This window comes from Hypanus sabinus, chromosome 4, assembly GCF_030144855.1.
Source record: "Hypanus sabinus isolate sHypSab1 chromosome 4, sHypSab1.hap1, whole genome shotgun sequence".
NCBI classification, from domain to species: Eukaryota; Metazoa; Chordata; class Chondrichthyes; order Myliobatiformes; family Dasyatidae; genus Hypanus; species Hypanus sabinus.
This window is the reverse complement of record NC_082709.1, coordinates 163,766,166-163,791,390: the sequence shown is the minus strand read 5'-3', so window position 1 is coordinate 163,791,390 and position 25,225 is coordinate 163,766,166. Positions and strand designations below refer to the sequence as shown.

Sequence of the window (25,225 nt, the reverse complement as noted above, 5' to 3'; positions counted from 1 at the left end):
TTCAGTAACATTTGTGCATTTTGACCTTGTGATTAATCTACCTATTTAATGAGACATCTGCACAAGTCAAAATACAACAAAATAGAATTAGACAACTTTAATAAACTGTCATCTTCTATGTGGTGCATGTCTTGATTTTAATTAAGTTATGAAACACATTAATGATGCACAGGAGATAGAATTGGCAGCACAGCCTGGGAAGGGTGGTGATTTCTTACCCGTGTTGTGTACGCTGCTTCGGGATCGTCTTCAAGGACCCTGGAGAGCCCAAAGTCAGACACCTTACACACCAAATTGCTGTTGACGAGAATATTGCGAGCAGCCAGGTCTCGGTGCACGTAGCCCATGTCGGACAGGTACTTCATGCCTGAAGCAATCCCCCGAAGCATGCCGACAAGTTGGATGACTGTGAACTGGGCATCATGTCTCTTAAAGAGAACAGATGAGATTTTTTGTATTCAGTCTGAGTCAAACAAATAATGTGACTGATTGAACTGTTGTACCTGATAAATAATTAGCTGGCTTACCCTGAGAAAACTGTCCAAGGAACCATTTTCCATATATTCAGTAACAATCATGACAGGCTTACCTAAAGAAAGGTCACAATTACAAGTTTAACATAGCATTATAGAAATTAAAAATCATTATTTTTTAAAGCTCAATTTTCCTGGTAGAGTTGCTGTTCCAGCGGTTCTAATAAGGATATTAAATAATCAATCAGTATGTATTTTTATTTATGTCTTGTCCTTTTTACTGTATTTTCTGTCTTTCAAAGTCTAAGTAAATTTATTATCAACATCTGTACGTGTTACTATATACTGCCTTGTGATTCATTTCTTGCAGCCATTACAAGAAAAAAAGGAAACCAGTAGTATTTTATGAAAACTATACACAAAGTCTGAAAAACAGCCAATGTGCAAAAGAAGATAAACTGTGCAAATTAAAATAATACTGAGAACATGGGTTGTAAAGAGTCCTTAAAACTGAGTCCACAGGTCATAGAGTCAATTCAGAGTAGTGATGATTGAAGTTATTCATGCCGGTTTAGTAGCCTAATTGTTGGAAGGTACTAACAATTCCTGAACCTCTTGATGTGGGGTGTAAGGCTTCTGTATATCTCACCCAATGGTAGTAGCAAGAAGAGGGCATGGTCAAGTGATCAGCTGAAAAAATGCACTGCTAGATCATACCCATCTGTAGTCAGTCATTAATATCTACAGTCTCCTCACGTAATAGTAAAGAAAAGGCTAATAATGAAGGATGAACAGACATCAACACTCTTAACAGTACACACAATATAAAACTCCCGACACTTTCAGCAGTGTTGAAATAATTGGGTGAGCAATTACAAGAAAATTGCTAGTAAGAAATATTCATACTCAAGATTGCCCACCTCTATGTCTGCCATCCATTAATGTATTTGTATGGGAAAACATGGAAATCTGTTAAAAAGCTTGTAGTTCTGCCAAGCAAAAATCTTTTCCTTTATTGGCATTTAAGATGACTCAAAATACCTTCTCAATCTTCAAATATTTTGAGATATGCAAGTTTAGTTTTCCCAGATACATTTTGATACTTTATATAAGTGGGCTAATGCACATTTTAAAGTCTTGCTGTATTAATGATTGCATCTGCTGAAAAGACCATTTTTTGAATTGAATTTAATGTTCTGCATTTGTTGTCATCCATTGACATATTCTTGTACTTGCAATCATTTGGACATTTAAGAGCTAAGAACAGATGCAAATCAAACTCCTATAATGTTTAAATGTAGAATCCAGCTGTTGTGGTAACATTTGCCATAAAAATCAATTAGAAAGCAGTTTCTAAACTCTGAAAAGAACTTCGCTTTGTTTGAAACCAAATTATCCTACCAGTTGTAAAAGTATGTTAGTTAGTGACATGAACAATATTAAGAATATAAAGCCCTCTAAATACTGTGCATTGCAGTAAGTTTACTTTAAAATTTCCAAATAACATCAATTTCTTAGTCGAACATAAGGATGATTATTTGCCCCCTTTTCTTTCCAAAACACTGCTTGTATTAAGGCAGTTCCCTTACTTTTTGTGACTACACCTTCCAGATGAATGATGTTTGGATGGTCAAACTGACCCATGATGCTTGCTTCACCCAAGAAATCCCGTCGCTGTTTCTCTGTATAACCAACTTTAAGGGTTTTGATGGCTACTGAAATTTCCTTCTTGGAGGGTAGCTTCAGACGGCCACTGCACACTTCTCCAAATTCTCCTATGATGCAAAAAGACAAACTGTCTGTCAAATTTCCAGCCGTGAGTAGAATCAGAATTCAGAATCAGGTTTATTATCATTGACATATGTCATGAAAATTGCTGTTTGAAGGCAGCAGTAGAGTTCAATACATAAAGTATACTATAAATTACAATAAGGTTACAATAAAAAATTAAATAAGCAGTGCAAAATGAGAGCAAGAATAATAAGGAGGTGTTCATGGATTCATTGCCCATCCAGAAATCTAATGGTGGAGGGGAAGAAGCTGTACCTAAAATGTTGTGTGTGTGTCTTCAGTCTCCTACACCTCTTCTCTGATGGTAGTAATAAGAAGAGGGCATGTCCTGGTTAGAGAGGGATGCCACCTTTTTGAGGCATCATCTTCTGAAAATGTCCTCAATGGTGGAGGCCCATGTTGGAGCTGGCTAAGTATACAGCCCTCTATATCCCAACCTTCTTGCATTACACATAGTATTAAGCAGGACAGATATTCATCATCTGCCTCTGATTTGAAAATATATTGATCAATTTTTAAAACTTAAATAGGACCAATCATCTATTTTTAGGTTCTTAGTGGTGCTCCAGCAAAGTAAACAAGATGCAATGAGTTATTGAGTGTCTAACAATAAATGAGAAACTGAGTTCTAGTAGAGAAGTTAATAAAAATGTGGCTAAGTCCTTCCTATATGTGAAGAGTACCAGTTGTGGGGCTATCTTCCTCTCTTTGGAACAGGGGTATTCCATAAGAACGGCTACAGTGCCTGTGCGGTGACTGCTGAATGGGAGAAGAGTCTAAATTTCAGTCCTAAAAGGCCAAAGTGAAATGGAGTTGTGCAGTTAGAAACTAGCTTAAAGCAATTTTATGCACATTTCTGGGTAACTTGGCACCCTTTGTAAATTCAACTACTGAATTTTTCAACAGGAGTTTTATTTAATCTGAGGTAATTTCTGTGAGCTACTCTTGCGGCTCCCTAAAACTCTGGTTAACCATACTTGGAATATGTTCTGGTCTGTTCATTATCGGAATATTCTGGAAGCTTTAGAGTGGTTGGAGAGAAGGTTTACCAGGATGCTGCCTGGATTAGAGAACTTGTTTTATGAAGAAAGATTGAATGACCTAGGGCTTTTCTCTTTGGAGCAATGGAAGCAGAAAAGCAACTTGACAGAGCTGTATAAAAACCAGAGGCATAGATAGAGAACACTTTTTCCAAAGTCAGCAATGCCCAACACTTGAGGACATCAGTTTAAGATGAGTAGAGAAATGTTCAGGGGAGATGGCGGGGTAGTTTTTTTTAATGTGATGTGCGTGGGATGCTCTGCAGCAGGTGGCGATAGTGGCTGCCATAACAGGGGTATTTAAGGGACCCTTAGACAGGTGCATGATGTAAGAAAAATGGAGGGTTATGGGCTATGTAGGAGGGAAGAGTTAGACTGATCATGGATGGGGCTTATATAGGTTGTCACAACATCATGTGCTGAAGGGTCTGTACTGCATGATATTCTGTATTCTGTGTCTTAATAAATGATGGTTCTGATTGATTCAGGGAGCAATGAGGTTTTACTAACTGGTTCCATTGAAGCCGCGACTTAAAGGGACAACATGCAAAATGTCTTCAATGACATCTGTGACTTCTACATTCTTAAGTGTGTATGCTATTGACTTTGTCTGTGAAGTTCAAGATCATGGGTGCTGTTGTTTGCCCAGCCTCGAGATCATGCTGCTGCTAAGCTCTGCCACATCTCACAGTTTGCTGCTCACTGTTGCATTTAGGAACCCATCTAAACTTAATCAAGGACAAAAGTCTCATTCTGCTCCACACTTCCATCTTGGTCCCGTCCATTTATCTGGCAGCAACACGCCCTCCAACTGGAAGAGAATTGTTTACATTTTCTGTGGAGATTAGACTTGCTAAATGCTCTCAGCTCCAAGAACATGTAACTCACTAATAGAGAGAGCACTGTGTTAAAACTAACAAATTCACTGTGATGTTACACTGGGAAACCCAGCATTACTGTTGTGAAGATTGCAACAAAGGTGTCAGTCTGTATGCGACTTTCACAAATAGCATTACGATGACTCATATCAGTAATTTTTATCATAATACAAGGTAGCAAAGTGATTTCTAGCTGCTTCTTCTCATCTTTTCCAAGTTAGGTACAGATTGACAGTTCTGCTGGCACCTGAAAGTTTCTTAAAGATGCATCAACATGATGCAAGTATGATGACCTTACATTATTAATGGAGTCTCTCACTTTTGTGTCATTTTCAATGCAGAATAAGGGTGGCACTGAAATAAAGACAACTGTCCCATATCATCGATCTGCAGCCTTCAAACAATCATACACAGATTTCAATACCTGCACCAACAACTTTGTCAATGGATATGGAGGAAGAATCTAGCTCCTTGGCAAACTCATGGACAGCTTGGCTGGGGTCCTCATATGTGTGTGGGTCGACATATGTTCGTAGACCTGGAAGTTTAACTGTCAAACAAAAAAGTTGAGAAACATCACACATATCTAGAGCATAGACAATATTCGCAACAAAAGGCTTATGCAGGCAATCACTATGGAAGGAAATGATCCTAGAATTGTTGAGAACTATTCAATCTCACTGAAGCATTTCAGATTCAGTGGAGTTATTGAAAGTTAAAAAAATGTATTGGAGTTCAGATTTTATCTACCCTTTACAATTTCATTACTTTAACACTTTTCAACAAGGAAAATAAATTCCTTTGCTTTCTTGTCACACTTTCTCGACGTCATTTTCTGTTCCATCCATCTAATGTATGTATGAACAGGAATGGATAACTCACTCATGTTTTCTACTTTTTACAAAAGTGGCTTATTAAAGTCTATAGTCATCTCAGGTACTGATGTGTTGAAATAAAGGCAGCATGATTAGCTTAGGTTGGTGGTGAATATTGGTACCTCAGCTTCTGGAATTTAATGTTGGGCTTGCTGAGCTTGGCAATTACCTTACCGGTGCTTCATCAGTAGTCTAAGTGACAGGAGTGCTTGCTTTTATACAGGCACCCATTTGCTTGCCTGGGTCCTGATTGGCTACCTCTTCAGTTGACCTTTGAATTCTATTGGCTCGCATTTCTTTGGCTGTACAGAGACATGATCAACTGTCACTGATCTCGGTCCATGAAGCCCGAGAAGGATACCACCTTAACTGGAACACAGTGGAGGTTCTGGTGCAGGCAAGCACAAAGCAGGCACGAGAATTTTTATAAACGTAGTTCCCGTCTGATAACTTCATTAGCAAACATATCGAACTAGATGGCATCTACGAACCCCTAAGAGCCAAAGAAACATGAGCCAATAGAATTCAAAGGCCGTGAATGGGTAGCCAAACCGAACCAAGAAAAGCGAACGAGCTCCTTCATAAGTGCAAGCACTCCCAGAGAGAAACAATGGCAACTGTGTTCTGAAGATGTCACCCTTGACTGGTGATAAAAAATCTGAAAGCTAATTGCCAAGCTCGGTGAATACAGCAACACCAAGTGTGATTAGTTAGATCAAGCCTATATGAGCTCAGTTTAAAGACTTACACAGAAGATATTTAAATGAATGATGTTAACATTCAACTGGTAGGACTTTAACTTTGCATAAATTTTTTTCCATGATAAAAGTGCGAAACTGATTCTTCTGCAAACATGAGAAATTCTGCAGAGGCTGGAGATTCAAAGCAACACACACAAAACGCTAGAGAAACTCAGCATGTCAGGCAGCATCTATGGAACTGAATAAACAGTCAATGTTTTGGACCAACGACCTTCTTTAGGATTGGGAAGGAAGGGGGAGGACAGCAAAGTAAAAAGTTGCGGAGAGGGGAAGAAGGTAAGTATAGAAGGTGATAGAAGAAGCGAGGTGAGTAGGAAAGTCCATGGGCTGGAGAAGAAGGAATCTGATAGGAGAGAAGAAAGGGTGGGAGGAGGCCCAGGGGAAGATGACAGGTGGGTGAGAAGAGTTAACAGGCCAGATTGGGGAATAGAAGAAGAGGAAAGAGGGAGGGAACTTTTGTTTTACTGCAAGGAGAAAACAATATTCATGCCATCAGGTTGGAGGCTACCTAGATGGAATGTAAGGTGATGCTCCTACCCTCTGAGTGTGGCGTCATCATGGCACAAGAGAAGGCCATGGACTGATATATTGGAATGGAAGTGGGAATTGGAATTAAAATGTTTGGCCACCATAAATTTCTGGTTTTGATGGATGGAGCAGAGGTGCTCGACAAAATGATCCTCCAGTTTAGAACGGGTCTCAACAGTGTAGAGAAAGCTGCATCAGGGGCACTGGGCACAACAGATGACCCCAACAGATTTGCAGTTGAAGTGCTGACTCACCCGTAAGGACTGTTTGGGGCCCTGAATGGAGATGAGGGAGGAGGTGAATGGGCAGGAATAGCACTTATGCCACTTGCAGATGTAAGTGCTGGGAGGGAGATTAGTTAGGTGGGATCAATGGACAAGGGAATCATGAGGAAGAGATTCCTGTGGAAAGCCAGGGGGGTGGGAGGTGGGGATCTGTTTGGTGGTAAGACCCCTTTGGAGCTGGTGGAAGTTTTGTATTTGCTCTGAACTGTTCTCTTTTCTGAATTATGTGTTTTTCAAATCTTGATCATTATTGACAATTTGCCTGTTAGTAAGGACATCATGATTCTACAGATCTAATGAAACAGCAGTATCTTTTGCTTCTGCTAGAATTCAAGGGGAGATATGAGTGTCATTGGTTTCTCCTTAGGAAATATTGGCATCTATTGGGATCAATTCTTGATGTTCTTGGTTCTACTTTAACTAGACAATCAGTGTGTACTTTTTCAAATAATACTTGCATTGGAGGTCAATACAAACTGGAAGTATTGTGACTGCTATCTATACTTAGCTTAGAGATCAGGATAATATTAATCAGTGAAAGGCTGGGAAAGAACATGGGTGATTTAGCTTTGAGCATGGTATCTGAAGACTTTTCTTGCTTATTTATTTTTTGCGATGATTTAATGCCCATCGCAAAATTCCCTTGCGAAAGGTCCTGGGGAACCACATTTCTGAATTATTGAGTCCTTTGGATGATACAGAACTTTTGTATAGCAAGTTCCAGGAATTAACCCCCAACCATAGTTCAATAGTTCAAAGTAAATTTATTATTGAAGTACATATATGTCAGCATATACAACCCTGAAGTGCATTTTCTTGTGGACATGCTCAATAAATCCTATAACAGTAAAATAATCAATGAAAGGCCACACCGGAATGGTGGAAAACCAATGTGCAAAAGACAACAAGCAGTGCAAATACAAAAAGAAAGAAAATAATAATACATAAGCACTTGAGAACATGAGATGAAGACACCTTGAAAGTGAGTCCATAGGTTGTAGAATCAGTTTAGTGATGGGTCAAGTGAAGTTGAGAGAAGTTTTCCCTTCAGGTTTAGGAGCTTGATATTTGAGCGGTACCCCTTAATGGTAAATCAGGTAGTTATTTTAAGCTGCAGTACAGGATGTGAGTTATATGTTAAAAGGTGTTCAAGGCAAGGCAAGGTGTTCAGGAAATTCATTTTGTCATGACAGCATGGCCTATATAAGGTAGGCAGGGAAATGATGTGATGGCTGGGATCATTTAAGGAGCAACTGGTAACTATTATTTTTATAACATGATTGTGCGTATAAATGAACTGAAACAGGTTCAATAGATATCCTCATGCATAATTATTACGTGATTGATTCACAACATTCTGAAAGCTTTGCCTGCTGATATTAAAATCCTGGAGAGATTCTGAATGGAACTTGGCTTATCAAGGCCATGCTGGCAATCAACAACTCTAATCCAGTTTTAGTCCATTGTTATTCTCCTGTTCCCACCAGCCACGCCCCCCAACCCATCCCAATCCCAGCCCCCAACTTCTACTACTCATCGTCATATTATTTATTTAAATAATAAATTCTTTGAGCCATGTCACCCCAGCAACCCCTCATTCCTGATTAACCCTGACCTAATCACGGGGCAATTTGCAGTGACCAATTAACCTACTACCTGGTACGTCTTTGGACTGTGGGAGGAAATCGGAGCATCTGGTGGAAAACCTATACATTCCACAGGGAGGATGTATAGAGATTCCTTATCGGACGGCTCTGGAATTGAACTTCAAACTCCGGAACACCCTGACCTGTAATGGCATTGTGGTACAAGTGACAATTTTCAGTGGCCAATTGACCGACAGATAAGCAAGTCTTTACATGTGGATGGAAACTGGAGCCACTCAGGGGGTACACCCACCACCAGGGTGAGAACATGCAGATTCCACACAGACATTAAACTAAACTAATCCGGTTTGCTTATACCGTCCCCATCTTGCTCCTCTCTCTGCATATTCATCAGTCTATCCAGGATCGAGGAGCTTCTAGAGCAGAACCAGGGGTCAGGATCCAAAACACATCACTGAAGCTGTGGAGCAGTAGCCCTACCAGTTAAAGCACAGCTGTTCTTTCAATGCATCTATTCATAATTACTAGATCTATCTGGTTAAATGTGTTCCAGCCTTGAACTTCTACAAACACTCCCATTTGTTAGAAGTACTATATTTTAATTCTATATATATTTTATTTTTATTTTCTATATATAATTTTAATTTTCTACAATAATATTGTCTTCCTACCATGTACAAAATTAAGTGCTTCTCTGAAAAAAAAACTGACAGCTGACCGAAGATTAATTGACAACCTCTAGTGGCCTGAAATAATTTAGATGCATAAAAGTTCAATGCTGATGTAGCCCTCCACAGATTTTGCCCTGAGGTTGCTCTTGATGATACAAAACGGTTCTGATAGTCTCTTTCTCAAAGTGCGTACAGCAAAGGCAAGAGGACACTAGAGCTATTCTTAAGATTTGTGTCCCTATTTTAGCTCCTATGATCCAACTTTAAAGAGGTGGTTCTGAGTCAGTTGCTCATTAAATCTCCCAGTTGTACTAATTGTATGGGTTATTGATTTCAACAGGAAGAAGAATTGGAGGGTTTGTGAAATGACATATGAGCCCACTCTGTCCCATTTCTTCTGAATGTGTTAAGTTAACTCCCTTGGTCAAGACCAAGCTTACTGTAATACAACCAAACCTCTCACTGCTTGAATTTCTTTCTCTCTTTCAAATCCTCAGATGAGTTTCCAAGCTGAAAGTGGACAATTGTTGTCTATGACAGAACTGAGTAAAGGTCAGCTTAAAAGCATTTCTTGTTTTGTGTGGAAATATAGCAGAAGTGAGTAGAAGCAAAAAAAAGTTTGTAGTGCTAAGTATAGAGTCCTGAAAAAATCCACACTCAGGTGGGTTGTCTGGGTGAGCTCTGTGAATACAACAATAATTTTAGCAAACTAACAGAATATTATTGTTTATTGTGAAAGAACTGAATAGAAAAGTTGAGAGCCTATGCTTCAGTTTTGGTGAGACCATACCTACAACAATCTGTATAGTATTGGTCTGTTTATTTAAGAAAGCATCAGAGAAACTCCACAAAGTAATGGGTGTCAGGGGTAGTCCAACTTATAAAGGAAATTTGGACAAGCCAGATTTATATTTGCTGGAACTTAGAAAGTAGGGGACACTAAAGCACAATTTATACAATCCTAATGAGTCTTGATTGTGTGGATGTGGACAAAATGCTTTCTCCTGTGGAAGAATTGGAACTAGGGGCTACAGTCTAAAATAAGTGGGTCACCCATTTAAGACAAGAATGAAACAATTTTATTTCCCTCAGAAGGCTGATTTTTTTTCTCTCTCTCTTTCTCAAAGAAGAGTGAAAGCAGTATCTTTAGAATATTTTTAAGGCCTATAAATATTTTTGATAAGCAAGGGTGAAAGGTTGCTGTGCTTAATGTGATTACAATTAGATTACCCACGATTTCATATGATTGGAGCAGGACTAAGAGGCTGAATGGGCCAGTCCTGTTCCTAGCTCATGTTATGATGGAGATACCATCACTTCCCAGCTTATGACACTGAAAATCAATGAAGCAATAAACAAATATTCTGAAAGTAACTAATGTAGGAGATGAAAGAATCAGGCTCGTGATAAAGGGAGTAAGTGCATAGTATGACATCCATTTAACATGAAAGAAAGAGCTTTCATTTATATAACTCTTTTCACATTAGCAAGATGTCTCTAAACATTGAACAGTCAATGAACTGTTTTCAGATGTGTTGTCACAGATTCAATATAAAACAAACAAGTGCAGCACCAATTTGTACGCTGCGAGCTTCTGCAAAGAGTGGCCTGATAAATGAGGTGTTGCTGACCTGCTGAGTATTTCCAACATTTTCTCTAGTTAGTTGCAAAGCGCTTACAGGTTCAATACTCACTGTGTCCATTTGGGTAATATATTCTTTTGTCATCAGAAATATGCTTTGATTTGTTGTACCCACAAAATCTGCACATAAATTAAACAAAACCTTAATAACCTAGCATACAAAACTTCACTGTCCTGAAAAAATTGTGAACATTTTGTTAACAAGTAGAGAAATTAAAATAAAACAGTGCTCATTTGAATTTGTCAGTGTAATACTTTCTCAATGATTCTTTCAATTCCCTTTATGGTTTATCTTATTACATCTGGTGAAAATTACAAGAGCAAGCTGGGATTGATTGTTGGTCAAAGGCAGCATGTTTTGATTTCATTAGTGAGCTAGGACAAGGTAGAGAAGTAATTCTACACTAGCTTGCTGTATTACTTACTTGTCACTGGTTTTATTTAATGTTCTTCATCCCTCTGGCTACTGTAGTCTATGCTTACTTACTTATTTAATCTACTTGAATGATTGTACTGAAAATCAACAAGTTTAATCTCCCGCTGGAAGTGCTAGTGTCCTGACCCCATCAAGGTGTGCAGAATCAGGGAGATACAACTGTCCACAGTAATGGATGCCCACCTTTGAAAGCACTCACAATCTCACAGCCCTTTGACTGAACAGCCACCACATATGGATGAAGTTGGTTGAGGTAGGGACTGGTGAATAATAATTAAAAAGAAGTAGGTAGTTGGTTTCTTAAAGGCCATAATGAGTCACAGTACAAGTCCTAAATAATCCAATTGTGACTCTTCCAATGACTGGTACATCTCTTTTCACAGCACACCAGACTCGGGTCTTGGGGTATCAGATCCTAGGAAACTCTAGACCCAAGAGTCCCTTTCTCCAGGCCAATAAACCTTTGAGAGTGGTGAATCTGTGGAATTCTTTGCCACAGTTATGGAGGCCAGGTCTTTATGTACATTTAAGGCCGAGGTTGATAGATTCTTGATTGGTCAGGATATGAAGGGATACGGGGAGAAGGCAAGAAATTGGGGCTGAGAGGAAAATTGGATCAGCCATAATGGTGCAGTAGACTCAATGGGGTACATGGTCTAATTCTGCTCCTATACCTAATGGTCTAATAAACATCTACTTAAATATTCTGTTGTTATTCTAAAAAGAATTGCGTTCCTTTAAACTCAAAGGAAATTCTCTAAGATGAGGAATATTAATTATTACCAATATGGTAAAAAGTTATATGATAGTTTTAATGTAGAATATATAGAACTGACCTCCCAATTATGATGTACATCACCACTGTGAGGAGAACAATGGCTACAGCTGCTGATATGGCAATCATAACCACCTGACTGTTCTCACCAGCAATGGAGAATGCTGAAACAAAAAGGAATTAAAGTATTGTGTTTGAGATTGAATTTAAGCAGATCATAAACAATACAAATTTGTAGTTACTACAAAAAACACAGAAAAATCTTTCTCTCCCTCCCTTTCTCCCTCTCTCCATCATTTTCTCCTTAACTCCCTCCTCCTCTCCCTCTCACTTTCTCCCTCAGTCTCCCTCCCTTCCTCTTTCACGCTTTCTCTTTCCATCTCTCTTTCCCATACCTTCCTCCCTCTCTCTCCCTCTCTTCACCTCTTTCTCTCTCTCCCACTCACTTTCTCCCTCTCCCTCTCCCCCACCTTCCCCCTCCCTCCTTTTGTCTCTTTCTCCCTCCCTCTTCCCCTTTCCCCCCCCCCTCTCTCTCTCTCTCTCTCTCTCTCTCTCTCTCTCTCTCTCTCTCTCTCTCTCTCTCTCTCAGTTTCTCATTCATTTCAGTGAAAGAAACATGATTTTCACTCACAGTCAGGACTAGTCTCAAATTCAAACTTGCGGCTGCTTGTCCCGTAACCAGCTGCTGTCCGGGCCCTGACTTGGAACAGGTAGATTGTATCAGGTTTCAGCCCATTGATGGTGACATTGGTGCCCTTTGTCCTCATGATCGTGTAACTGGTCTCCTGTTCCTGCTTTAAAATAAACATACAAGAAGCACATAATTCATTTATGGTCCAGACTTTCCTTTACATCTCATTTTTGGTCAGGACAAAATTTTGCCCTTGATGATATAGTTGCTGCTATTAGAATTTGGATTTTGTTCCGCTTACTGCTCCTGGAGAGATGGACCTCTGGACAAGTACAAGTTTGGGAGCTCCATGCTCAAGCAGATTTGTATCATATGTCACAGCCTAGAAGCAGACCCTTGTACCAACTCAACTACACTGATTGTCAAGTACCTATCAAAACTCACCCCATTTTGAGCCCGTTGCCTTGTATATTCATGTGCTTATCAGAATATTTAAATCTTGAGAGAATTTTGTTTCCGCAACCCCATTAGGCAGTACCTCCTAATTTCAATCACCTTTTTGGTGAAAAATTCCTTCTCAAATCCCCTCCAAACGTACAACCCTTTACTTCAACCATACAGCCTTTATTTTTAAATGGAAACTTTCTCGCTATCTCATCGATCAGTTTTAAATGCAAAATATTTTTTTTAAATATGTTAGCATTTATATTTGCCCTAAGTGTGCTAAGAGTGCTACTAGGATAGATGACTAAAGGCTTGTTCAACGATGTTGTTATCAGAGTAGGAGAGGTCCGTCATACGGAGCTGAGAGATGGAGTGAGAGGTGTAAAGGGTGGTGGTTGTTGGACAGGGAGATAGTTTAGAGAAACATTCAGCTGGACTATTTAACAATGTGATCCATTACAGCTAGGCATTACTCTTCTACACTTAGTGTCATCGAGAAGCATTTCATTCGATATTAGAGGAGCTGAGCACCTGAATATATTTTCCTCTTCTTGGGAAAATTTCACTAATAGTCAGAAAAGTCTAAAAAATGAAATAGTTGAAGCATTGTTTGGAGGTTAGTTGAAAGTTCAGAATAAATTTATTATCAAGATACATGCAGTATAAGATACTATACACAACCTTGAGATTAATTTTCTTGTGGGCATACAAGAATCCATAATGCAATAACAATAGAATCAGTGAAAGACCACACCAACTTTCAACCAGTGTGTATAAAACATCAAACTGTGCAAATACAAAATGAAAAAATAAATAAGTTAGCAATAAATATCAAGAACATGAGATAAAGAGTCTCTGAAATTCAGTCATAAGTTGTCGGAACATCTCAATGATGGAGCAAGTGAAGTTGAGTGAAGTTATCCCCTTTGGTTCAAGACCCTGATGGATTAGGGATCATAACTGTTCTTGAACCTGGTGTTATGAGTCCTGAGGCTCCTATACCTTCTTCCTGATGGCAGCAGTGAGAATAGAGCAAGTCCTAAGTGCCATGGAGGATGTGGGAAGAACTTTGAGATGCTGAAATACTCTTTTGGTGTTCTTGGATTTCTGAATGCTATTTCCAATCATTCTTTCACAAAAATAATCATTACTCATTTGTTGATTAAAGGTAAAATATTAAGGTAATTAAAATGTCTAGTCTGATTTTTGAAGAAAAGTTTAAGGACGTTAAATGTCTTCTTTAGTAAGATAAGTGAAGTGACCTAAATAAAACTAAGTAGATTAGAACAGGGGAGATTTCTGCAACAGTGCTTATGATCTAAAAATAAAAGTGCTTAGGGAGGTCCTGAAAATATGAATGGAATGAATAAATACTTGATGTTGTTTCCTTTGATAGAACTAAGCGATATTAGCATGCACAGGTTGAGTCAGTGATTTTTATTCTTTGTGCTAACTTCATGATTCTATGTGATTTTAAACAAACTTTTGAATGTTGACAGAGGAATCTCTCAGTTAACAATAAGTGACAGATTCCAGAAAGTCACTAGTTATTTAACTAGGAATCACTTGTCACTGGGCTGGCAAAGCTGGTATCTCACAGCCTCAGTGACCCACATTCAGATCTGAGTTCCGAAGAGGAGTCTGCACATTCTCTCAATGATTGTGTGGGCTTCTTCTGGGTCCTCCAGTTTCTTCCCGCATCCCACAAAAAATTGCAGGTTGGCAGGTCAACTGCAGTCTGCAAAGTTCCCCTTTGTGCGGTAGGTGAGCCAAGGAATTTGGGAACAGCTGAAAGGTGTGTGGAGAATAAGAAATGGGAGAAAAGTAGGATTAGTGCAAGTGGGTGCTTGATGGTCGAAACAGACATGGTGTCTGTGAAGAGCATATGTCCATGATGTATGTTATGGCTGGTAGCTTTGACATTTTTCTGCAGTTATTTCTTGTTAGCTGGAGCCTTATCTGAATCACATGCTTAGCCAAAACAATATCCCATTCCTAACGTCTGGTATTCTTCACTCTAAATGAACTGTAAACTATCCCTACATGAAACTTCCAGAAAGAATTCATCTAAAATATTTTTAAAATGAGCCAACAGAAACTATGATGATTCATAAGTATGCTGAGGATAAAGTTCTATTCATGTCATTTCTAAGGTCTGAGCACATCCGGATGTCAGAGGATTGCAGATGGAGTCTTGCACAGACAGGAAAGGTACCCTACAATATTTGTCCATTCAGATATGTCAAAAAGATTCCAACACTTTGCGCACAGAAGAGAGAGTTTTTCCTAGCATTCTGGGCAAATGGAGGTTAGAAAGAGCTGCTGCCACTGTCACGGGCCCAGTCTGGATTCTGACCTCAGGTGTGTGGAGCTCGTGTATTCTTCCAATGACTGCTTGAGCTAACTCCAGGAGCGCCAGTTTCGCCCTGCATTCCAAGGACATGCATATTGCTTGGTATGTTAATTAGTCATTGTAAGTTGCCCTACTGTTTGGGTGACAGAGTGGGGGAATCGGAGGGGGAGAAGGATTAATTACTCAGAATTCTGGAAGAACTTTTAAAATGGGTTTAATCATAAAACCATAACAATATGTGGAATTTGTTGCCAAATTGGGGGGTGGAGGCCAATTCATTGGATGTATTTAAGGCAAAGACTCATGAGGAAAGGGGATTTCAGGTAATGGTCTAATTACCTTAAGGCAAGAGAAAGAGATTTTTTAAAAAAATCAGCCATGATCAAATAGCAGAGCAGAATTGAAGGGCTGAATAGTCCAATTAAGCTCTGACATCTTATAACTTTAACATCTGATTATATTTCAGTAATTTAGTGGCAGCAAAGGATTTCATACTTTAAAGTCATCACCATCTTCGTTATAAATGAAACATTTTGCTTTTTTTTGTTTAACATATTTGGAAGCTCTCTGTTCAGTGCAGTCATCATTCTGTTTTTCAACTGTAGCAAGAGATAACTTCCATATGCTATCCACCATGCTTTGCGGTATACATCAGCAATTGTCACTGTTAGAGTATAACATAAACAGACTAATTTGCAGCTTCTGTGGATTGCAATTTGTAACTTTAGATGGTAGCAGCCCACTTTAGATTCTAGAAATAACAAACACTCAGATCTGATCTTAAGGGAATGCACTGGGGCCCCCAACACAATTAAACATAAGACCAAGTATGTATAAACTTAATTAGATTCCTCAGATTTTGAAATAATGTTGAGTGTTTATTAGTTTTTAATGAACACAAGCAATTAATTTGGAATTTCCTGTCATTTTCACAAGAGGCCTTAGGTTCCTTAGTTGGTCCTTCTAGGAGACAATAATTTTATAAACACTAACAGTGCTATAAAGCACGTTATGAGATTGTTTCTATCATATAGTTGTAGTATCACTGAATAATTCTGCTGGAGAAGAGATGCAGTTAATTAATCAGCATGTTTTGCCTTTCATGACTGGTATTGCCTCTGCTCCAAAGTTGTCCTGGATCATCCAAGAATTGCTTCCCAATTTCATTTCCGTAAATGGAATCATCCAGGGGGAGTAGGCAGCGATATGGAATGATCCTAAAGCTTGTGCTTGGACCCTTCCCATTATATTTGTTCTTGTGGGGAGGGAGCATGCAGGGAACCAAGATAAAGATAAGAAGGCCATTCAAAGTGTTTACGTTTATAACGTTCTTTATAAATTGCTTGATAATGCCCTCTAGTTCTTGACCTCACTACTCAGGGTGTTGAAATATAAACACGAGGAAATCTGCAGATGCTGGAAATTCAAACAACAACACACACAAAATGCTGGTAGAACACAGCAGGCCAGGCAGCACTTGTCCCCCCCATCCCTTCCCACCGATCTCCCTCCTGGCATTTATCCTTGTAAACGGAACAAGTGCTACACCTGCCCTTACACTTCCTCCCTCACAACCATTCAGGGCCCCAGACAGTCCTTCCAGGTGAGGCGACAGTTCACCTGTGAGTCGGCTGGTGCAGTATACTGTGTCCCAGTGTGGCCTTTTATATATTGGTGAGATCCGACGCAGACTGGGAGACCGTTTCGCTGAACACCTACGCTCGGTCTGCCAGAGAAAGCAGGATCTCCCAGTGGCCACACATTTTAATTCCACGTCCCATTCCCATTCTGATATGTCTATCCATGGCCTCCTCTACTATCAAAATGAATCCAAACTCAGGTTGGAGGAACAACACCTTATATACCGACTGGGTAGCCTCCAACCTGATGGCATGAACATTGACTTCTCTAACTTCCGTTAATGCCCCTCCTCCCCTTCTTACCCCATCCCTGACATATTTAGTTGTTTGCCTGTTCTCCATCTCCCTCTGGTGTTCCCCCCCTCCCTTTCTTTCTCCTGAGGCCTCCCGTCCCATGATCCTTTCCCTTCTCCAGCTCTGTATCACTTTCACCAATCACCTTTCCAGCCCTTAGCTTCATCCCACCCCCTCCGGTCTTCTCCTATTGTTTTGCATTTCCGCCTCCCCCCACTACTTTCAAATCTCTTACTATCTTTCCTTTCAGTTAGTCCTGATGAAGGGTCTCGGCCCGAAACATCGACAGTGCTTCTCCCTATAGATGCTGCCTGGCCTGCTGTGTTCCACCAGCATTTTATGTATGTTGTTGTGTTGAAGTATACATCATTTTATAGCCTCTTCTTTTTGTCCTTCAAATAGATTGGTTTTCCGATTTCTTTATAATTTAAGACTGGTATAGAATAGTTTCTCTGTTTCTGCATGGGTTGTTTGATCTAGGTGGCATTGACTTAGGTGTACAAAGCCACTTTGATTTAACACAGAATTGTTGAGAGGAGTGAGCAGCAAGAGGGCAGATTAGAAGGAGTGAACACAGAGCAGATAAAATTTAACACAAAGAATTACAGTGTAAATCTATTTGAATGAAAGAGCGGTAAAAGGCAATACAAAAGAAAAATGAAGTGCAACTCTATGGGGTGGAAAATCAGAGAAACCACACTGTAAATGTGCAATAAACTTCCAAGGTGGCACAACCTGTTGAGAATGTGACTTAAAAGCCATAGGAATCCTGTGCCTGACCCAAGTCCAATGGGACCCAGCTCTTCTTGTTGGGTCAAATCCTGTATTAAAATAATTATAAGTCTACGTACTTAGTCAAATCAGTTCAGGTCTGTTATTATAAGTAAATCCACTAAGGTCCTTTACTGGGAGATATGGTATGATGGCCTGAATGGTGGCACGTGGAGATACGTCTCTATCAAAAGGAGGTGTAAAGTGCTCCTTTTCTCCTCTAGCCTGCAGGTCACTCTCGGGAAAGGCGTGGCACCTGCTTCATCCCCAGTCAGGGTCATGTGAAGCTATGTGAGCAGCTGGTACAAATAATAAATCCTGGTTATGCCACCACTGACGCCAGGCAGCCAATCTCTGTAGAGTATTGATAATGGCTAGGATTGCCTGTCCTGTAAAAACACTGCCCAGAAGCAGGCAATGGCAAACCATTTCTGTAGAAAAATCTGCCAAGAACAATCACGTCATACGACACAACATGACACATAAGAACAAATGATGGCCTGAACTTAGCTGACACACAACAGAAACAGGGGAAGCAGGTCCTATTTCTTACTGAATGATTGTACTACACAGACTAGCAAACCAATTCAACTCTGAAGGGATCTGACTATGTGTAAAGGTTGGGGTATCAAAGAAATTTTCAGGCCCTGGTCTTGGAGTTTATTTTACACCAAATAATCCTCTAGGTTATGTATTTTAAAATCAGAGGAACAGAATATGGAATTTAGGACATTATGTTCAACGTCCCAAATTACTGGTTCGGTTGAATCTAAAATACTACTTCAAATTCTGCTCACCAAAGATGGATATGAAAACTCTAGAAAGGGTGTAAAACTGAATTATTGAAATGTTCTCCTTACAGATGAGAAGACTGAGTTGTCATCTGATGGCATTCAAAATAATGATAGATCAACACAATGTTAATGAAGCAAAACATTCCCTTTGATAGAAGAGTAATAACCAGAGAGTAGAGATGTCAGGTGCTTAGCTATAGAATTGGGAGGACATGATGAAAAACTTTTACAGAGAATAGCCATGATCTGGAGCTCTCTACCTAAAAGGACAGTGGAAGCAGATTTAATTGCAGCCTTTAAAAGGGAGCTGTATGAACACTCAAAGGAGAAGAAATCCAAAGCTCTGGGGAAAGAGCTTTGGCATTGGTAAGGCTGAATTTGTATTGTGTACAGTTCTGGTCACCGAATTATAGGAAAGATATCAATAAATTAGAGAGAGTTCAGAGAAGATTTACTAGAATGTTACCTGGGTTTCAGCACCTAAGTTACAGGGAAAGGTTGAACAAGTTAGGTCTTTATTCTTTGGAGTGTAGAAGGTTGAGGAGGGACTTGATAGAGGTATTTAAAATAATGAGGGGGATAAATAGAGTTGACATGGATAGGCTTTTTCCATTGAGAGTAGGGGAGATTCAAACAAGAGGCCACGAGTTGAGAGTAAGGGGGGCAAAAGTTTAAGGGTAACAAGAGGGGGAATTTTTTTACTCAGAGAGTGGTAGCTGTGTGGAATGAGCTTCCAGTAGAAGTGGTAGAGGCAGGTTCAGTATTGTCATTTAAAGTAAAATTGGATAGGTATATGGGTAGGAAAGGAATGGAGGGTTATGGGCTGAGTGCAGGCCAGTGGGACTAGGTGAGTGTAAGCAGCGGCATTGACTAGAAGGGCCAAGATGGCCTGTTTCCGTGCTGTAATTGTTATATGGTTATATGGTTATCAGAGCTGATAAATGGGGCTGACTAGATCACCGGCAAAATTCTGTGGGACAAATAAGCCCCTCCCACACTGCAGCGCCTCTATGAATCTATAGTTTATTTTATTCTTGGGTAATAAAGATTCCAAGAAACAAAGCCATTGGCAATTTTAAAATAAAAGTGCATCGATAAACATTAAAATGATTTATTTGCACTTTGAAGAAGAAAAAAAATGTTAATGTTCACCTTAAGTCATTTCTATTTATGCTATTTTATATGTCCGGTAAAATTGCTATCTGATTATTCTGGATATGCAATATCCAGAATCACCCTTAATGATAATGCCTCCTCGATGAAAGCACTGAGACTGAACATTATTCAAATTTATTGTACAGAAACCATTGGGCATTAGCTGGTGGTTACACACTCAGTTAGAGGGAATTGATAAGTGAGAATCTGGCTGCAGCTTTGCAATAAGCACCAAGGGTACACAATGACTGAATATTGGCATCTTCACAAGATAATAAAGAGCAGCTCAGTCAGGAAAAAAAGAGACGGTTGTCAGCCAAAGCAGACATTGTCAGACCATGCACAAGAGAGCCAAGCAGAAGAGTGACAGGGTATAGACTGCTGAGGGGGTGATAGAAAGAAAAGCACAATCATGGTGTCATGTGGCTTCTGTGGAGTGTTTAGTTATGGTGACTGATTAACTTTTACACCATACATTGTTTAATTGTAGTTCTTGTAATTACAGGTTATCCCTTTGTATTTGCATGACATTATTAGTTGCAGATCTGCAAGCAAAGTTATTAACTTCTAATTACATTCCTGCTTATAAATTCCATGGTAAAATGCTACCCTTGAGATCAGAAGCTTGCTACTGAATCCTTAAAACAAGACATAACCTGTGTAAATTAAAAGGGAAGCAATCTATTTTGTGTACTCTATGAGAGGAAGACCACAGGAGCAGTAACATAAGGGCAATTGGATTGACTGAGATATTGTAGGATAATTTTCTTTGTGCTCTTTCGTCAGCATAATAGAACTGGCATTTCCAAAGTAAACATTTATGATTTGGTTGCAGATGGCTTTCAAAGGAAATCCTTCCCCTTTGAGACCGGTTCTCTGAGATTAGAAGTGGGGCCAGTTCTTCTCTTTCCCACTAAATCCCTCTTCTCAACGCCCACATTTGATGTGTTGAAGTACATTATATCAAATCAAACCAAACATTTTGAAACAAAGCATTCTGACTGAAAATGATCAGAACCAAAGCTCTGGTGCTAAAGTACACATGAGACAAATTAATCACAGGAATAGAAGAAAGAAGGACTGCTCATTGAAGTGTTGAGAGATAATTTCCTACACTAAGTGGGTTTCTTTGTACAATTGCTGAACACTCAGTGCTTTATTCACTTCCCCACCTTCTCATAGAACTTGACCTCGTAGTCTAATATGATCCCATTAGGATGCTCTGGTTCCTGCCAAGACAGAGCAATGGTGTTTCGCGATGACCAGTCCTTCTTAATCACAGTGACCAGTGAAGGAGCTAGGAAAGATCAAAACACAATTAAAGACTATTTTGTCAGAACCTGTGCCAACTGGAATCATTTCCATCCAAAACAAACTCTAATTAAAGTTGTCCCTGTGGCAAGACTGAACAGCTGGAAGCACTGTCTTGGAATATATTTTGGAAATGGTAGCCCTAACAAAGGATTAGACTAAGCTTCACAATGTTCAGACTCCGTCAAGAAGAGATTGCTACAACCGTGAGCAATCTGTCACAATCCTTAATCAAGCGACTTGGTATATATCTGGATAGAGACACATACAGGTATTGCATATGTCAGCTGAAAGCTGTGCCAAAGACACACATGCTGGCTCACCAAATTCTTTAAACCATCTAACCATCCTGCTAACCGAATGATCAAGCTTTCAACACACTGAATACTAAAGTAACAATGAAACCTATGTTGTACTAATTCGCCTACCTTCCTAATCTTATCCATCTATTGCATTAATATGAACTCTTTTTAACTTGCAGCCAGAACGCAGTCTGTAAAGTGTACTGGTGGAGAGCTTTGCTTGTTCTTTGTCTCAACAGCTGCCATTGCTCCTTATCTTTAAAGGGTTTTGTTTTCAATTGAATTTTCATCTTTCTCCAGCTGCAGGCAATTGTTTAACTGGATCATATTCTCCTGAGTGTGAGCAGCTCTCCGCTATCTTGCTGCAAGGAATGTTCTTCCCTTGTAACTGCTGGCAAGCTAATCATGTCTGGAGCCCTATCATTTCTTCATCCAACATTTGCACCCCATGCGAGGAATTACTGGATCCTGGTCAACCCCAGTGCTCTGAGAACATTTCCCTCAATTGGTCTGGGAACACACTGAGCCAAGTCAATTGTTCCCATTACAATGGCTCAAGTCAGTTGACTCATGACAGTTATAGTTTTACCTTCTTCTAGCTCAATGCACTGTGTAATGTTTGATCTGTATGAACAGTATGCAAGACAAGCTTTTCATTGTATCTTGGTTTACGTGACAACACCAAACCAATACCATGAGACATTAAGCTTTATATATGCAGCACTCTGAAGAAACTCTTCCAAAGCTTTTTATTTGATCTGTTGACAACCAGCTTATGTTTATTTTCTTTTATCCTGAGCTCACAATTCTTCCTTACCCACAGTTTCAAGTCTCCTACTTTCAATCTCTAAGTTCTTTTGCACACAGTCTATTTTAGACAAAAGTTCACCATTCTTTTGATGAATTTTTAATGATCTCTTCAACCCGGTAACATCCTTGCAAATCACATATTGTTTTAGTTTAGCTCCTGGCACGCCCATAATTCCTGTCAGGGTTTTGTTCCATGCGAACCGCAAATCCAAGATGGGCCACTTCCCTTTTCAAATATTTTATCAAGCATTTTGAACTATCCCTTCTCCAGGCAGTGGGAGGGGAAAAGAATCTCCTTGGCTCCTGATCTTGTCAGAAGTGGAAATCCTTTATATCCTACAAAATCCTTCCTCCCCACAAAAAAACAAAATACTGCAGAGACTGGAAAAATTAAATAAAAAGAGAAACTCTGTCTCAGGGCAGCAGGGCATTGTAGAAAGAAAATCGGAGTTAATTTTCGGATCAATAACTGATTCTCTGACAACATCTGACCTTCATTTTCAGTTTTGGTTTTATATTTTTTCTCCCTTGCTTGTAAAACCATGCCTGGCAGGAAGCCAGGCTCCTTATTGAGAAACTGCCATTGCAAGTTCAATATTGGAAATTAAACCTACTTAATTTGTAACACAAGGAGAGCTCATGATAAAATATCAATTTGATTATTGATTTTTATTTTACTTTGAATGTAAAAAGTGTCTGATCCTGTTGCAATAATATTACTCCTGAAATTTGGTTGGTTAATGCCACAACAGTAATAATATAACAAGTATCTGTAGTTTAGCCTACTTAGACCATTTCATCTTTTGGGAAAAAGAGCAAAATGCAACAGTGAGGCACAGACAATAATTTGCCTGCTCTATATTTCCTTGCGTTGAACTGAAATATTCATTTAACAAGCATGTCAGCACATTTGAAATGTGCAGAGATCGGTTTGTCTGCCCTGTTGTAAACAGCAGCAAAGTGAGTCAACTTCAATATGGGGGGCACAAGATGAGGAAAAAGGTACATTTTTCCCAAATATACCTTTAGGGTGATGGCAATTATATTGTTTACACCAGGAAATCCCAATCAAGTTATTCAATAATCAAAGGATCATTTAACATCACACTCAGATATGCCTTAAATTAGTGGGTCTGATGGATATTATACCAGAATCGCAAATGACAGGCACTTCAAATGAATGTGTTTTGAGCTCATATTCTGAGCTGTCATGATCATTTCTGATATTAGACCAATGAATACTCATGGTTGCACCCCAGGACAAGTATTTCTATGCTTGTGTTAGAGTGAGTATGCACTCATAATGCCCACAACACTGAGACAGACCAGATGTGGATGAATGGTCATCTTGGAGCAGTTAACTGTTGCACCCTGATTAACCCACGTGTGTTCCTTCAGGCAAAACAGAATCACAAACTTGGGATAGATTGAGGTGAAAGCAACTTTACACTTGGAGTTTGGAATCTTGCTTCAAACTAGAAGGAGAGTAGGGAATTCTGTAATGGGGTTGTGTAATAATGAAAGGTCTAAACCTGGGGACAATGGGCAGTAATTCGACCTCCTTTGAGATATTGTGACTTAGATGATCTTTGCTTTACCAGTCCAAATTCAGACCTTCTAGTAGATGAGCTTATAGAGACTACCTTGATCACTGGAAATATGACACGAAAGTTAGGTTAATCCTGACCAAAATTTCCAGAGGTGTGTAGAAAATTTATTGAAGTCACAATACGTTAATAATCTAAACAGGTTTGTTGGCATAATCTAAACAGAATTGCCGGAAACACCGAGCTGGTCAAGTCACATCTGCAGAAAGCAAAACATAGTTCACGTTGCAGGTGAAAGACTCTTGACTCTTCATGAGAACTGAGGAAGAGAAAAGAAGTAGTGGAGGACTCTTTATGCAGGAGTATTACCCCTTTACTTTGGGGACCTGAGGTAGAAAGTGTTGCATAGAACAGTCTTGTGCAGCCAATTTTTGAGTTGGTTCATCTACATCCCAGTCACCTGTCATTTACCATATGTATATGGAGTGTGAATGGTTGCGGCCTCTATTTGGATATTTGAAGGGCCTGTTCCTTAAGCTGCGGCTGCACATCAGCCCCACACTCCTGATCACCTGGGGCAGAGCGGTGTGGGCTGCTTGACAGATCTCCTGGTGGGTTTGCTCCTGGGACTGGCCAAGCTGGCCGTCCATGTGTCCAGGCAGCAGGCAGTCAAGAGTTCTGCCTGATCCGACTGCTGGCACCTCCTCCAAAGCTAAGTCCATAACTGGGTGACCCTGTGTAAGGAGCATGCAACATCTGCAGGTACAGCATGAGGTTTCCAGGAATGGGTGGGCCCTCAGGAGCTCAAGTATGTTGTGGGCATTGTTAACGTATTTTAATTTAAAACTGCAAATAGTGTGGTTTATGAAGTCCTGAATATTTTATAGTAGTGTATTGTTGGCATAATATAATCATCTGAATGAATCTTATATATAAAAAAGAGAAAATAAGCTTGTTAAGCTGCAGAGAGAGAGAGAGAGAGAGTGGAGAAGGGGGCATTATCGCTGAAAGGATAAAACTGAGGCAACCATAGAGATAAGTTGGAAACAAGGTACTGTATTTGATCAATGAGCAAAATACAGCCATTAGAAAGGGAGAATAAATGTGAAAGAATATATAAAAAAATTATTATCCTCTGTTGCTGAGTGTATTCACAGTCTGGGAGCTTGGCTGTCCTGACTTATTCTCTCTATATTGTGTTGTGGTTGGTCTGGAGTTGCTGTTGTTTTTTTCTTGTGTTGTGGGGCTTGGGGAGGACACTAAGCTTACTTGTCTTTAATTTAGGTGCTTTTTTTTTGCTAAATTCTCTTCCTTTGTAACATATTGTTATTGTATGCTTAATTTTGCACTGTTTTAATGTTCCTCATTGGGATTTGGGGTTTTTAATTTGTAAAATGTTTTGAAAAACTAAT

At 39.5% G+C, this 25,225-nt stretch overlaps 1 protein-coding gene across 2 annotated transcripts in view; it reads right to left on the bottom strand.

Moving 5' to 3' along the window:
* epha3 (eph receptor A3) overlaps window positions 1-25,225 on the bottom strand; it is a 268,476-nt gene that overhangs the window by 42,140 nt on the left and 201,111 nt on the right. The window contains exons 6-13 of one of the 2 annotated variants that reach the window (XM_059968667.1): window positions 21,016-21,140; window positions 12,393-12,555; window positions 11,823-11,925; window positions 10,603-10,670; window positions 4,607-4,732; window positions 2,063-2,248; window positions 528-589; window positions 219-428 (exon numbers count right to left, since the gene is read on the bottom strand). In XM_059968667.1, the coding sequence (XP_059824650.1) occupies window positions 219-428; window positions 528-589; window positions 2,063-2,248; window positions 4,607-4,732; window positions 10,603-10,670; window positions 11,823-11,925; window positions 12,393-12,555; window positions 21,016-21,140 (1,043 nt within the window). The remainder of the gene's footprint in view (window positions 1-218; window positions 429-527; window positions 590-2,062; window positions 2,249-4,606; window positions 4,733-10,602; window positions 10,671-11,822; window positions 11,926-12,392; window positions 12,556-21,015; window positions 21,141-25,225) is intronic. The other variant, XM_059968668.1, reaches the window with a different exon arrangement.